Below are 16,824 nucleotides of genomic sequence, written 5' to 3' on the forward strand. Positions count from 1 at the left end.
GGCATGTCTTTTAACCTGCCACACTACTAGTCTGGTCTAGTTGGCATGTCTTTTAACCTGCCACACTACTAGTCTGGTCTAGTTGGCATGTTTTTCTCCCAACAAAGTAATGACGTCATGCTTAATGTGACTAAGAACAGGAAGACTTGTGTCTCTAAATCATATCATTGACTAGAGGTCATCTGGGGACAGGCTATGTCTGCCTCCCAAATGGCCCCCTGTTGCCTCTCTAGTGTATGGGAATAAGGTGTCCTGTCTTAGACATGCCGACACAGATGTTGCTGGCTACTGGCTAGCACTAGTAGAGCTGCCTGGAATAATTGGTCACAGCTGAACATAGTGCACCTGCCCCCTTTTGGCCCAGTTGAACAAGAGTACAAGACGTGCTGTTGTGCTGAAGATTAGCTAGTAGCTAATCGGCAGGTAGCCTAGTGGTCAGAAAGGTTGCTAGATCGAATCCCCGAGCTGACAAGGTAAAAATCGTTCGTTCTGCCCCTGAACAAGGCAGTTAACCCACTGTTCCTAGGCCGTCATTGTAAATAAGAATTTGTTCTTAACTGACTTGCCTGGTTAAATAAAGGTTAAATAAAATAAACATTATAACAGGACATAAGCCTGCTTCCTTGAATTCTGTAGGGTTAGAATGGTATTTTTAACCCCTGGCTTTATAATTATAGTGAGGAAACCAAGCCATGTGGATTCATGGCAGTTTGCCCTGTGGGTTTAGGTTACTCGCTACATAGTGCACTACTTTGACGAGAGCCCTATAGGGCCTCGAGGCTCGGACTGAGCTGCCAAATCTAATCCAGGAGATGCTAGACAGTAGTAGATTCTAGAGAGACCTCTAATCCGGGAGATGCTAGCCAGTAGTAGATTCTACAGAGACCTCTAATCCAGGAGATGCTAGCCAGTAGTAGATTCTACAGAGACCTCTAATCCAGGAGACGCTAGACAGTAGTAGATTCTAGAGAGACCTCTAATCCAGGAGACGCTAGACAGTAGTAGATTCTAGAGAGACCTCTAATCCAGGAGACGCTAGCCAGCAGTAGATTCTAGAGAGACCTCTAATCCAGGAGACACTAGCCAGTAGTAGATTCTACAGAGACCTCTAATCCAGGAGACGCTAGACAGTAGTAGATTCTACAGAGACCTCTAATCCAGGAGACACTAGCCAGTAGTATATTCTAGAGACCTCTAATCCAGGAGACACTAGCCAGTAGTATATTCTAGAGACCTCTAATCCAGGAGACGCTAGCCAGTAGTAGATTCTACAGAGACCTCTAATCCAGGAGACGCTAGACAGTAGTAGATTCTAGAGAGACCTCTAATCCAGGAGACGCTAGACAGTAGTAGATTCTAGAGAGACCTCTAATCCAGGAGACGCTAGACAGTAGTAGATTCTACAGAGACCTCTAATCCAGGAGACGCTAGACAGTAGTAGATTCTACAGAGACCTCTAATCCAGGAGACGCTAGACAGTAGTAGATTCTACAGAGACCTCTAATCCAGGAGACGCTAGACAGTAGTAGATTCTAGAGAGACCTCTAATCCAGGAGACGCTAGACAGTAGTAGATTCTAGAGAGACCTCTAATCCAGGAGACGCTAGCCAGTAGTAGATTCTACAGAGACCTCTAATCCAGGAGACGCTAGCCAGTAGTAGATTCTACAGAGACCTCTAATCCAGGAGACGCTAGCCAGTAGTAGATTCTACAGAGACCTCTAATCCAGGAGATTCTAGCCAGCAGTAGATTCTAGAGACCTCTAATCCAGGAGACGCTAGACAGTAGTAGATTCTAGAGAGACCTCTAATCCAGGAGACGCTAGACAGTAGTAGATTCTACAGAGACCTCTAATCCAGGAGACGCTAGACAGTAGTAGATTCTACAGAGACCTCTAATCCAGGAGACGCTAGACAGTAGTAGATTCTAGAGAGACCTCTAATCCAGGAGACGCTAGACAGTAGTAGATTCTAGAGAGACCTCTAATCCAGGAGACGCTAGCCAGTAGTAGATTCTACAGAGACCTCTAATCCAGGAGACGCTAGCCAGTAGTAGATTCTACAGAGACCTCTAATCCAGGAGACGCTAGCCAGTAGTAGATTCTACAGAGACCTCTAATCCAGGAGATTCTAGCCAGCAGTAGATTCTAGAGAGACCCAAAAGAGCCAGAGGAGCAGCTGTAATGAACAATGGCTGTTTTGTTAGCTTTCTCCATTTAACATTATAGTGAATCACCCTGATAAACACAAGGGCTATTCAGAACACGTCTTGAGGAACATGCCTTTTATTCCTAGTTGTTCTTTAACTAATCTGCCATCTAGTGGTTGTAGTGTTGTTCATGGGTCACTCTCACTGACCAGTCCAAGAGGCAACATAACATTTGCGTTACTCCGCTATGAACGTGTACTGTAGGTACACTTTGAGACAGTGTCCTTGTTAAGGTTAAAGGATCATTCATTTCGACATCTAGATTCACTTTCGTTGGCCAATCAATGAGTTTTGTCTTGTCTGCCTCAACCCCTCCTCTCCTGCTCGATTTAGTTGCACATCTGCTGTCTTTCGTCATCTTCGTACTGAAAGAGGAGCCAGAATACACAAGGAACCCAGAGTGTGTAAAGAGTTCTTGTTCTATCCTGTCTGTCTGCTGAGGCCTGGGACATTTATTCAACTGTGCATTGAATGACCTGGACAGACACTCCAAATCACTCAGCCCTGACTCATTTATGACATGCACCACCTACATAACAGCCCCTTATACATACTGAGGTATCAGATAAAAAAATGGTTAATCTCTTCATTTTTTTAATGTTTCAGTTAGTTAATTTGTAATGAGGACACCTGTCAAATTTTATTGGAAGTGCACCACCTACATGAGGACTTCTAAATCTCTTCATCCATTCTCCTCAGACCTGTCTACTTTATCCCTCCGTCCGTCCTCCTCAGACCTGTCTACTTTATCCCTCCCTCCGTCCATCCTTCTCAGACCTGTCTACTTTATCCCTCCCTCCGTCCATCCTCCTCAGACCTGTCTACTTTATCCCTCCCTCCGTCCATCCTCCTCAGACCTGTCTACTTTATCCCTCCCTCCGTCCATCCTCCTCAGACCTGTCTACTTTATCCCTCCCTCCGTCCATCCTCCTCAGACCTGTCTACTTTATCCCTCCCTCTGTCCATCCTCCTCAGACCTGTCTACTTTATCCCTCCCTCCGTCCATCCTCCTCAGACCTGTCTACTTTATCCCTCCCTCCGTCCATCCTCCTCAGACCTGTCTACTTTATCCCTCCCTCCGTCCATCCTCCTCAGACCTGTCTACTTTATCCCTCCCTCCGTCCATCCTCCTCAGGCCTGTCTACTTTATCCCTCCCTCCGTCCGTCCTCCTCAGGCCTGTCTACTTTATCCCTCCCTCCCTCCGTCCATCCTCCTCAGGCCTGTCTACTTTATCCCTCCCTCCCTCCGTCCATCCTCCTCAGGCCTGTCTACTTTATCCCTCCCTCCCTCCGTCCATCCTCCTCAGGCCTGTCTACTTTATCCCTCTCTCTGTCCATCCTCCTCAGGCCTGTCTACTTTATCCCTCCCTCCGTCCATCCTCAGGCCTGTCTACTTTATCCCTCCCTCCCTCCGTCCATCCTCCTCAGGCCTGTCTACTTTATCCCTCCCTCCCTCCGTCCATCCTCCTCAGGCCTGTCTACTTTATCCCTCTCTCCGTCCATCCTCCTCAGGCTTGTCTACTTTATCCCTCCCTCCGTCCGTCCTCCTCAGGCCTGTCTACTTTATCCCTCCCTCCGTCCGTCCGTCCTCAGGCCTGTCTACTTTATCCCTCCCTCCGTCCATCCTCCTCAGACCTGTCTACTTTATCCCTCCCTCCGTCCATCCTCCTCAGACCTGTCTACTTTATCCCTCCCTCCGTCCATCCTCCTCAGGCCTGTCTACTTTATCCCTCCCTCCGTCCGTCCTCCTCAGGCCTGTCTACTTTATCCCTCCCTCCGTCCGTCCTCCTCAGGCCTGTCTACTTTATCCCTCCCTCCGTCCGTCCTCCTCAGGCCTGTCTACTTTATCCCTCCCTCCGTCCGTCCTCCTCAGGCCTGTCTACTTTATCCCTCCCTCCGTCCGTCCTCCTCAGGCCTGTCTACTTTATCCCTCCCTCCCTCCGTCCATCCTCCTCAGGCCTGTCTACTTTAGGGCATACAAACAGTATACAGTACCAGTCTGAACCAGTACCAGTAGAAAACACCTACTCATTCAAGGGTTTTTTATTTTGACTATTTTCAAGACATCAAAACTATGAAATAACACACATGGAATCGTGTAGTAACGAAAAAAGTGTTTTATATTGTAGATTCTTCAAAGTAGCGACCCTTTGCCTTCATGACAGCTTTGCACACTCTTGGCATTCTCTTAACCAGCTTCACCTGGAATGGTTTTCCAACAGTCTTGAAGGAGTTCCCACAAATGCTGGGCACTTGTTGGCTGCTTTTCCTTCACGCTGTGGTCCGACTCATCCCAAACCATCACAATTGGGTTGAGGTCGGGTGATTGTGGAGGTCAGGTAATCTGATGCAGCACTCCATCACTCTCCTTCTTGGTCAAATATCCCTTACACAGCCTGGAGGTGTGTTGGGTCGTTGTCCAATCGAAAAACAAATGATAGTCCCACTAAGCCCAAATCAGATGGGATGGCGTACCACAGCATTCTGCAGTGATAGCCATGCTGGTTAAGTGTGTCTTGAATTCTAAATAAATCAGTGTCACCAGCAAAGCACCATCCAACCTCCTCCATGCTTCACGGTGGGAAATACACATGCAGAGATCATCCGTTCACCTACTCTGCGTCTCATAATGACAGTGGTTGGAACCAGAAATCTCAATTTTGGACTCGGTCTAATGTCCAGTGTTCGTGTTTCTTGGTCCAAGCAAGTCTCCTTATTGGTGTCCTTTTTAGTATTAGTTTCTTTGCAGCAATTCGACCATGAAGGCTTGATTCACATAGTCTCCTCTGAACAATTGATGTGTCTGATACTTGAACTCTGAAGCATTTATTTGGGCTGCAATTTCTGAGGCTGGTAACTCTAATGAACTTATCCTCTGCAACAGAGGTAACTCTGGGTCTTCCTTTCCTGTGGCGGTCATCATGAGAGCCAGTTTCATCATAGCACTTGATGGTTTTTGCGACTGCACTTGAAAAAGCTTTCAAAGTTCTTGAAATTGACTGACCTCCATGTCTGAAAGTAATGATGGTCTGTTGTTTCTCTTTGCTTATTTGAGCTGTTCTTGCCATAATATGGACTTGGTCTTTTACCAAATAGGTCTATCTTCTGTATACCACTCCTACTTCGTCACAACACATCTGATTGGCTCAAACGCAGTAAGAAGGAAAAGTTCCAGAAATTAACTTAACAAAGCACACCTGTTAATTGAAATGCATTCCAGGTGACTACCTGGAGAGAATGCCTACAGTGTGCAATGCTGTCATCAAGGCAAATGGTGGCTAATTTGAAGAATATCAAATATATTTTGATTTGTTTAACACTTTTTTGGGGGGTTACTATATACTTCCATATGTGTTATTTCATAGTTTTGATTTCTTCACTATTATTCTACAAATGTAGAAAATAGTAAAAATATAAAATCCTGATATGAGTAGGTGTATCCAAACTTATGACTAGCACTGTACCTACATAAGGAAACCATAACACAATCCTAATTCATCCATACACATCCTCCTCAGACCTGTCTAACTAACGCAGTACTGACAGATGTTCTACCCGCTAACACTTTATCTGAGGAGCAAAACCCACTAGGTTACACAGAGGTTCATAACACATTGATAATCCATACACACTGCACTCATAAGCAGAATGCTCTGAATATCCTCGTTACATAACTTCAAATGAACAATTTAAAATGAAGGATATAAAACAAGTGTAACTTATTGACTTAAAAGGGAAAAAAACAGCCTATACTGTGAGTCAGCATGCTGTTGTGTAACTGACTATCTAACATAACCACAGTTCAGAGGCCACCAATGTGCACCACACTGTTTGTTGGCACTTCCTCTTGGTGACAACCACCAAGAAACTGGAACATGTGCTACAAATACACAATACATATACATGCATGTCCTTCCTGAGAGAGTGAACATGGAGTACAGACGAGTGACCGAACAGCTAAAGCTAAAAGACTGTACATGCATACAGGGGGGGTGTAGACATAATATGACATTTGTAATGTCTTTATTCTTTTGGAACTTCTGTGTGTGTTTACTGTTCATTTTATTGTTTATTTCACGTTTATATATTATCTATTTCACTTGCTTTGGCAATGTTAACATGTTTTCAATGCCAATAAAGCCCTTTGAATTGAGAGGGAGAGCGGTATGTCACTAGGCTACATAATAACAAGTGTAAATACAGTTACAACACATGACGGAGAGAGAGAAGCTACACTACTGTATACTGTATGTCAATAGCCTGACGTTGTGGTGTTCCACAGACGATGTAAGAATAGTCTACATTACTAGCTGTAGGCCTAATCTTTTCCTGAACAAGTGTACTATAGTTACAGTATATGACGGAGGGGGAGAGGCTACAATTTGTCAATAGCCTGACGTTGTGTTTTTCAAACCACAGGCTGCGTCTCCATGAAGGGAAGGTGGTTAAGGACCGCAGGCATCACCTGAGGACGTATCCCAACTGCTTTGTGGCCAAGGAGCTGATCGACTGGCTGCTGGAGCACAAGGAGGCGTCAGACAGAGACACAGCCATCAAGATCATGCAGAAACTCCTGGATCAAAGCATCATCCATCACGGTAGGGCCTTCTGACATGACCAGACACGTCTGGGCTGTGTTCATTAGGAACCAAATGGAAGGAAACGGGGAGAGATTTCCTGGACCTGTCCAATAAGAAACACTCATTTTCGTTTTCCATTGCTAAGCGTTTTGTTATGGTGCGCCCTAATTAATACTCCTCTGAGCTTGGGGTTTTCTGGGAACAGCCAGATCCTGCTTCTCTACAGACTTCAAATAAAATTGTATTCGTCACAAGCGCCGAATACAACAGGTGTACCTTAAAGTGAAATGCTTACTTACGAGACCCTAACCAACAATGCAGTTTAAAAAAGAAAAAATATAAGAATAAGAAATAAAAGTAACAAGTCATTAAAGAGCAGCAGTAAAATAACAATAACAAACCTGCTTCTCTACAGCCTTCTGACATGACTTCTATCTGGTTGTCGTTCATTAGGGAACTCAACAGAATGTTTTGCATCAGGTTTATTGATTTGTTTTTCTGTATGCAGATTGTCCCTGCCTGTTTCAAACGTTGTTTTGTTTAGTACCTAATGTTCTTCCATTTTAATGTGAAGAGACAAATCCTCTCTTTCTCTAGTGCTGTTGGTTGTCTTTCTCTCAGCCAGTTTGGATGTAGCCTAGTACAACAATGTCTTGTTGGAGGTTTATTTTTATATATATATATATATCTATATCAAGGATACACAGTGTATAGCTTCTGTCTGATGACCTATGAGTTTCCACAAAGCGGAGTAGCTAACATAACACTTTAAATTCAGACCTCACCACTCAAAGATCAGCAAAGTGCTTCATTTGGCAAATTTTGTTCACTTCAGAGGATTGACTGGCACTGGGTTGTCGAGAGAAACGTAATGGCATTATTAACCGCGAAGCTTTCGGGTAAACTCGCCTCTGTTTAGTGGGCTGTTAGTGTGGGGGGAAAAGATGATGCCATTAGCAGTTAGCTAACTCAGCTCTGTTTAGTGGGCTGTTAGTGTGGGGATAAAGATGATGCCATTAGCAGTTAGCTTACTCAGCTCTGTTTAGTGGGCTGTTAGTGTGGGGGATAAAGATGATGCAGTTAGCTAACTCAGCTCTGTTTAGTGGGCTGTTAGTGGGGGATAAAGATGATGCCATTAGCAGTTAGCTAACTCAGCTCTGTTTAGTGGGCTGTTAGTGTGGGGGATAAAGATGATGCCATTAGCAGTTAGCTAACTGAGCTCTGTTTAGTGGGCTGTTAGTGTGGGGGATAAAGATGATGCAGTTAGCTAACTCAGCTCTGTTTAGTGGGCTGTTAGTGTGGGGATAAAGATGATGCCATTAGCAGTTAGCTAACTCAGCTCTGTTTAGTGGGTTGTTAGTGTGGGGATAAAGATGATGCCATTAGCAGTTAGCTAACTCAGCTCTGTTTAGTGGGCTGTTAGTGTGGGGATAAAGATGATGCAGTTAGCTAACTCAGCTCTGTTTAGTGGGCTGTTAGTGTGGGGATAAAGATGATGCCATTAGCAGTTAGCTAACTCAGCTCTGTTTAGTGGGTTGTTAGTGTGGGGATAAAGATGATGCCATTAGCAGTTAGCTAACTCAGCTCTGTTTAGTGGGCTGTTAGTGTGGGGGGAAAAGATGATGCCATTAGCAGTTAGCTAACTCAGCTCTGTTTAGTGGGCTGTTAGTGTGGGGGATAAAGATGATGCCATTAGCAGTTAGCTAACTCAGCTCTGTTTAGTGGGCTGTTAGTGTGGGGGATAAAGATGATGCCATTAGCAGTTAGCTAACTCAGCTCTGTTTAGTGGGCTGTTAGTGTGGGGGATAAAGATAATGCCATTAGCAGTTAGCTAACTCAGCTCTGTTTAGTGGGCTGTTAGTGTGGGGATAAAGATGATGCCATTAGCAGTTAGCTTACTCAGCTCTGTTTAGTGGGCTGTTAGTGTGGGGATAAAGATGATGCAGTTAGCTAACTCAGCTCTGTTTAGTGGGCTCTTAGTGTGGGGATAAAGATGATGCCATTAGCAGTTAGCTAACTCAGCTCTGTTTAGTGGGCTGTTAGTGTGGGGATAAAGATGATGCCATTAGCAGTTAGCTAACTCAGCTCTGTTTAGTGGGCTGTTAGTGTGGGGGATAAAGATGATGCCATTAGCAGTTAGCTAACTCAGCTCTGTTTAGTGGGCTGTTAGTGTGGGGATAAAGATGATGCCATTAGCAGTTAGCTAACTCAGCTCTGTTTAGTGGGCTGTTAGTGTGGGGATAAAGATGATGCCATTAGCAGTTAGCTAACTCAGCTCTGTTTAGTGAGCTGTTAGTGTGGGGGATAAAGATGATGCCATTAGCAGTTAGCTAACTCAGCTCTGTTTAGTGGGCTGTTAGTGTGGGGATAAAGATGATGCCATTAGCAGTTAGCTAACTCAGCTCTGTTTAGTGGGCGATAAAGATGCCATTAGCAGTTAGCTAACTCAGCTTTGTTTAGTGGGCTGTTAGTGTGGGGGAAAAGATGACGCAATTGTCAGTTCACTAAATGTAAACAAACATTGTTCCTCTTTTTGTGTTGCAGTTTGTGACGAGCACAAGGAGTTCAAAGACATGAAGCTGTTCTATCGCTTCAGGAAAGATGACGGGACGTTTCCGCTGGACAACGAAGCCAAGGTCTTCATGAGGGGACAACGGATATATGAAAAGTAGGTTTTCTTTCAAGTGATAATATATTAGTTTATCATTCAATTCAATGAACCCAGATTGTCTTTTGATCTGTTGATGGAGAGAGAAATGATATCCAGGGGAAAAACCAAGTAAAAAGCTTTTACTCATTACAGCGAGTGCTTACTCGTTATATACAATCAATGAAATATGTTCTGAACAGTTATTTTTAGGGGGTAGGCATCTTGTTTGTGGTGTTTTTAGCAGTCTAGTACATGGTGTTGTTCAGCAGGCAGGCGAGAGTGGTTAGAGCCTAATAGTTTCCATAGAAACCCCCTCCTCAACCAGATAGATCTCATACAGTCACTCTGCCAGCTACAGTCATCTCTCTCTCTGTCTCTGTCTCTGTCTCTCTAGAAAACAAGTTTTGATCAGTCATGGACATAAAAGTGCTGAAAACAAATTGTCTCCCTGTTTAAAAAGAAGATGGAGAACAAGTTATGAAGGAAAAATACTGGAGTTTTGGTGCAGGTACAGCCAACTAGCACAAAAATAATAGTGCGATATTATCAAAACAATTCGATACAGTATTTTGTCATTAATAATATCACTTCGCCAAAGGGGGATGAGTGGTCTGGAGTTGGCTTAGTGTGGGGTATGCCAGTTGAGAACAGGTTCTCATTTACAACTGCGACCTGGACAAGATAAAGCAAAGCAGTGCGACACAAACAACAACAGAGTTACACATGGAATAAACAAACGTACAGTCAATTACACAATAGAAAAGGCTATATACAGTGTGTGCAAATGTAGTAAGGTTAGGGAGGTAAGGCAATAAATAGGCCATAGTGGCAAAATAATTACAATTTAGCAATTAACACTGGAGTGATGGATGTGCAGATGATGATGTGCAAGTAGAGATACTGGGGTGCAAAAAGTAAATGCTTTGTTACAATGCGTTAACTGACTACTTAAATGGTACACTCCGCTCATGACAGAGACAGTTATTGTTATCCCTGTTGCCCAGAGAAAGTGTTTCTGTTGTAGTTCAGTATGTTGATTAGTTGTGAACATTGTTTGGAAGGCAGTATGTTGAAATTCACCCTCAGGCATCTTGTATTGGCTGCTACTACCTAACTTACTACGCAGTAAGAATGCAAGTGTCTCTCTTATTTTTTTCTTTAAGGCTAGCCTCCCTGCCCCCTCTCCTCAGGCTGGCCTCCCTTGCAGTTTTACACGCCTGCAGAATGTAGGTCTAGTGCCTCTCTAGTTCAGTAATACTGTCTGTCTGTGTTGTAGCTATCTGCCAGCTCCACAGAAGCCTTCTTTGTGCCAGCTCCTGCTCTAGCTCCTGCTCCTGCTGCAGCTCCAGCCCCTGTGGTGGTTGAGCCATCCTCCCGCTGAGCTGTGTGTGGTGTAACAGGAAGACAGGCAGGGCCAGTGTTAGGGTGTATTTATGTAGTCACCATGGTAGAGGGACACACAGCCTGGTTTAGTGGAAGTATGCAGGCTACACCTCAGTCTTCACACTCACCAGACTAGAGACTGGGGCCACGATTCAAACAAGCACAGCTACAAACAAACTACCTGTGCAGTGTGTGTGTGTGTGTGTGTGTGTGTGTGTGTCCTGGAATCCCTGCCCAAGTTCCCAGTACAGGAAGAGCTGTTGTATTGTTGTTGTGCACAGTCTCGAAGCAACGGGGATATGTCAACGGGGACAATCTCAAGGCGATATTTAACCACCTTGTTTGACTGACTATTGTCTTCCTGCCTGAACAACCAGGGTGAAGATAAACTTTAGTTCCTGGTTGCCTGGTAAATGGGCCTATAGTGTTTAGAGGGTGGTGAACGAACACTTTGGAGAATCAACATTTCCTTCTCACAACAAGCAGGGTGGTCTCAGCCCAGGCCTGGGCGGTGGTAATGGTGGTGACTTGCTTCCTCCTTCCTCCTTCACAAGCAGTTTAACCATAATGTTTCCACTTGTCTCATTTGAAGGAGTTGTGAAGTCTACAGTGCACAGTGGTTATTTAATGTTGGGAAGTCTACAGTGGTAATTAAACGTTGGGAAGTCTACAGTGGTAATTAAACGTTGGGAAGTCTACAGTGGTAATTAAACGTTGGGAAGTCTACAGTGGTAATTAAACGTTGGGAAGTCTACAGTGGTAATTTAACGTTGGGAAGTCTACAGTGGTAATTAAACGTTGGGAAGTCTACAGTGGTAATTAAACGTTGGGAAGTCTACAGTGGTAATTAAACGTTGGGAAGTCTACAGTGGTAATTAAACGTTGGGAAGTCTACAGTGGTAATTAAACGTTGGGAAGTCTACAGTGGTAATTAAACGTTGGGAAGTCTACAGTGGTAATTAAACGTTGGGAAGTCTACAGGGGTAATTTAACATTCCACAGTGTAAGAGTTCATCTGCTTACAGCGAGCAGGGCTCCTGTTCCAGGGTAGTACAGTATCCATGTATCCTGTTATGTGTTGACTCATGGCTGTCACTGTCTAACTGCCCGCTTGGGATGAATAAAGTTTATTGAACGGAACGGAACAGACTGGAGTGGGAATGTGGACAAGCTTTTCTGTGGACCATTCAGTAGTGTAATCCTGCTGTGCCTGATTTGTTTTATATCTTGGTACCAGCCGGGTCAAACTCTGCAAACTTTTATTTACTGTTCTGTTGATAAGAAATACAAATAATTGTTTTGAAGGAGTTTTTGAAGGATGGAGCTCAGACCTTGGCGTGATTCAGGCACGTGTTTAATCCTGCTAGTTGGGCTGGTAGGACTAAAGCTGGCAGTCTGACAGTCACAGGAGACAGTGTTGGCACCCTATCCCCTACACAGTGCACTACTTCTGACCAGAGCTCTAAGGGCCCTAGATGGGAATACACCGAGTGCACAAAACATTAGGAACACCTGAACTTTCCATGACAGACTGACCAGATGAATCCAGGTGAAAGCTATGATCACTTATTGATGATTATTGACTTATTGATGATTTTTTTAAAGATAATTGAGACATGGAGTGTGCGTGTGTCATTGAGGGTAAATGGGCAAGACAAAAGCTCAAAGTGCCTTTGAACGGGGAGTGGTAGTAGGTGCCAGGCACGTCAAGAACTTCAATGCTGCTGGGTTTTTAATGCTCAACAGTTTCCCGTGTGTATCAAGAATGGTCCACCACCCAAAGGACATCCAGCCAACTTGACACAACTGTGGGAAGCATTGGAGTCAATATGGAATGCTTTCGACACCTTGTAGAGTCACATGCCCCAACCAATTGAGGCTGTTCTGCAGGTAAAAGGGGGTGCAACACAATATTAGGAAGGTGTTCCTAATGTTTTGTAAACTTGGTGTAGGTTGTCATTTGGGACGCAGCTTGTATGTAGGATAGAACAGGTTGTGTGTCCCAGTAAAGTTCAGGACATCCATTACCATGTGACGGCTGTGGTAGATTAACAGCAGAGCATATTTACTGTACATTAAAGGACAACTACACCACTTTTAACATGTGGCTTGTTATTGTCAAGTATTTGGTGACGACCTACACAGTTTAGTGTAATTTTATGATTTCATGTCTGTCGACTGTTTAGTGGTGAGCAATACCGGAGATTGTTTCTCTGTGACGTTTTCAAGTAGGACCCCTGAGATGACTGATACAATAAATGATTTTCAGCGACCTATATGTAGTTTTCTGATCATCAATCAAATAAAATTTTATTGGTCACAGACACATGGTTAATCATATTGGACCTCCCTACAATATGTTGCTCTGGTTGTCTTTGTCTAACACCTGGAAATATTTTAAACAGATGCTGAAAAACCTACACTCTTAGAAAAGGGGTTCCTAAAGGGTTCTTCGGTGTCCCCATAGGAGAACCTTTTTTGGTTCCAGGTAGAACTCTTTTTGGGTTCCATATAGAATCTTCCGTGGAAAGAGTTCTACCGGGAACCAAAAAGGATTCTTCAAAAGCTTCTCCTATGTGGCCAGGCAAAGAACTGTTATTGGCTCTAGATAGCAATTTTTGATTTTTCAAAAGAATGTATATGATGATATTTATAGTCAGCTTACTCCAATTTTCTTCTGTTGTTCAAGGCTCAAACTCTGAGTCCATTCGGCAAAACCACTCCTACCATCACCAATGAAGTTGCCGCTCCGGCGGCCATTTTGCCCTTTCCAAATAACCTATGTTTTCGTAGTGAATTGCTTGTAAACTTCATACTTTTTATTATATAGTTCCAATAGGCCCACAGTGTTGTTGGATGGATGGTTTCTTGGACATTTACAGAGGCTGTATTTGGCTGTTATCGTTGAAAACACTTTATTTCAGATGCAGCCGGTTTAGCTACTTAGTTAGCTAGCATTGCTAACGTTAGCACCAAAGATGCATTCTGCGAGACTAGGATTCCATAGTGATTTGCCTGTAAATTTCATAAATGTTGTGTTAGAACAGGCCTACATGTTGTTTAAGACAGTCGCTAAGATGAAACTCTGCCTTTATTGTTGCAAACACAATTATTTGGGATGTAGCAGTCGGGCTAGCTTGCATGCTAACTAGATACAGTAACTTATCTAGCATAGTTAGTATTTAAATACATTTTTTGTGTTGATTGGTGATTGGTGATAATGACATGAACATATATCGGGCATGACTTTCATGCAAGCATATATGATTACAACCCAAAAGTAATGTGCAATGCACTCATAACTTATGACACAAGCAATATATTTAGAATAAGCTTTGTCTTGGCTTACTAGCCAGCTATGCTTATAGCAGGCAGCTAACTAAGCAGAGCATTGCATCATGGGAGGAGAATTACAGATCTTTCCAAAATGGCAAAAACAAGGAATTGTGCAGTATGGCTAATAAACGATAAAACATCAATGTGTATCCAATCTTACAGTAGTGGATGTACACTAACAACATAATAACTGGTTATAAAGTTGCAGAGTTGTCCTGTTTAATGACTGGCCAGACCTGCCTAGGTGGTTTAGATCAGATGTGGATTCATGCTGCATTCTGAAAGGCACACTATTACTTACCTTGGTCAAAAGTAGTGCACTATATAGGGAATAGGGTGCAATTTGGGATGTATCCTGGGTGTGTGGGTCAGAGGTCGATTTGGTAATCTTTCACATGTCAAGCATCCAGACTAAGGTGAGGTTAATGGGTGGGTTAGTTGACTCAGTGATAAGGTGGTGAAACGTCACACGTCATTGCATCCTATGGAAAGAGGAATTCAGCTGTAAAGAAGGAATCGGTGCCCTGCCTTGGAGAAAACAAGCTGTACTGTAGCCACACCATGATGACGTGGTCTGCCTTTGTCTCAATGCAAGCAGTAACATGTACATTATAGTTCATACTGTATATTCCCATCGTAGCTCCACCTGTTCCCACACGGGTTTAATATTTACCTAGTGTGTGTGTGTGTGTGTGTGTGTGTGTGTGTGTGTGCGCGCGCCAAACATGGCACGTGTATTCTCTGTCTGTTGGGATTCCACCCTTCTTGGGATATTTATCTTGTACCAGCATCACTCAGTAGGAGGCTGCTGTGGTTAACTGACATCCATCTTGTACCAGCATCACTCAGTAGGAGGCTGCTGTGGTTAACTGACATCCATCTTGTACCAGGATCACTCAGTAGGAGGCTGCTGTGGTTAACTGACATCCATCTTGTACCAGGATCACTCAGTAGGAGGCTGCTGTGGTTAACTGACATCCATCTTGTACCAGGATCACTCAGTAGGAGGCTGCTGTGGTTAACTGACATCCATCTTGTACCAGGATCACTCAGTAGGAGGCTGCTGTGGTTAACTGACATCCATCTTGTACCAGGATCACTCAGTAGGAGGCTGCTGTGGTTAACTGACATCCATCTTGTACCAGGATCACTCAGTAGGAGGCTGCTGTGGTTAACTGACATCCATCTTGTACCAGGATCACTCAGTAGGAGGCTGCTGTGGTTAACTGACATCCATCTTGTACCAGGATCACTCAGTAGGAGGCTGCTGTGGTTAACTGAACTTGTTGACCTTAAGTCCTAGTGCTCTTCCTGGAAGTTCAGCTTTATAAATAGTACAGGGGTGGCCAAGCTACCCTCCTCCTTGGGACATGGGAACTACCCATCAGCAAGGTTTTGATTCCAACCCTACGCTAACACACCTGATTTTTACTTAGTCATTCATTAGCTAAATCAGGTGTTATTGGTCGGAGCAAAAGCCTGCACAGAACTATTTAGAAAGAGGTTGATGGGGAAAAGTCTTATTGTGTTGAATCAGGATGGAAAACAACGTACAACTGATTTACACGTCATATAAAGTAGTCTGTATCTAAATCTGTCCTTCTCAACAGACTGAGGAACACAGAGACGTCCATCCTAGCGACTAGTCTATATAAATCTGTCCTTCTCAACAGACTGATGAGGATCACAGAGATGTCCATCCTAGCGACTAGTCTATATAAATCTGTCCTTCTCAACAGACTGATGAGGATCACAGAGACGTCCATCCTAGCGACTAGTCTATATAAATCTGTCCTTCTCAACAGACTGATGAGGATCACAGAGACGTCCATCCTAGCGACTAGTCTATATAAATCTGTCCTTCTCAACAGACTGATGAGGATCAGAGACGTCCATCCTAGCGACTAGTCTATATAAATCTGTCCTTCTCAACAGACTGATGAGGATCACAGAGACGTCCATCCTAGCGACTAGTCTATATAAATCTGTCCTTCTCAACAGACTGATGAGGATCACAGAGACGTCCATCCTAGCGACTAGTCTATATAAATCTGTCCTTCTCAACAGACTGATGATGAACACAGAGACGTCCATCCTAGCGACTAGTCTATATAAATCTGTCCTTCTCAACAGACTGATGAGGATCACAGAGACGTCCATCCTAGCGACTAGTCTATATAAATCTGTCCTTCTCAACAGACTGATGAGGAACACAGAGACGTCCATCCTAGCGACTAGTCTATATAAATCTGTCCTTCTCAACAGACTGATGAGGATCACAGAGACGTCCATCCTAGCGACTAGTCTATATAAATCTGTCCTTCTCAACAGACTGATGAGGATCACAGAGACGTCCATCCTAGCGACTAGTCTATATAAATCTGTCCTTCTCAACAGACTGATGAGGATCACAGAGACGTCCATCCTAGCGACTAGTCAATATAAATCTGTCCTTCTCAACAGACTGATGATGAACACAGAGACGTCCATCCTAGCGACTCGGGAAGAAGAGGGTGAGACGTTTGAACGGACGCTGGTGGCCTCCGAGCTTGTTGATTGGCTGCTGGCGGAGGGAGAGATGGCGACCCGAGAGGAGGCGGAGCATCTTGGACGGAGGCTTCTAGAACACGGGATCATGCAGCATGGTGAGTGGAAGGAGGTTTTCAT

General features: G+C 44.0%; 1 protein-coding gene across 7 annotated transcripts in view; it reads left to right on the forward strand.

The window, feature by feature from the left end:
* The window catches only part of LOC115190905 (DEP domain-containing mTOR-interacting protein), a 60,884-nt gene that overhangs the window by 2,075 nt on the left and 41,985 nt on the right, over positions 1–16,824 (forward strand). For all 7 annotated transcript variants that reach the window (XR_003877469.1, XM_029748939.1, XM_029748937.1 and 4 more), the window contains 3 exons: positions 6,628–6,806; positions 9,333–9,456; positions 16,621–16,802. Coding sequence is in view for 6 of the 7 variants with exons in the window: in XM_029748939.1 (XP_029604799.1) it covers positions 6,628–6,806; positions 9,333–9,456; positions 16,621–16,802 (485 nt within the window). In the remaining variant the exon portion in view is untranslated. The remainder of the gene's footprint in view (positions 1–6,627; positions 6,807–9,332; positions 9,457–16,620; positions 16,803–16,824) is intronic.

The sequence above is a fragment of the Salmo trutta genome, unplaced genomic scaffold, assembly GCF_901001165.1.
Source record: "Salmo trutta unplaced genomic scaffold, fSalTru1.1, whole genome shotgun sequence".
Taxonomy (NCBI): domain Eukaryota; kingdom Metazoa; phylum Chordata; class Actinopteri; order Salmoniformes; family Salmonidae; genus Salmo; species Salmo trutta.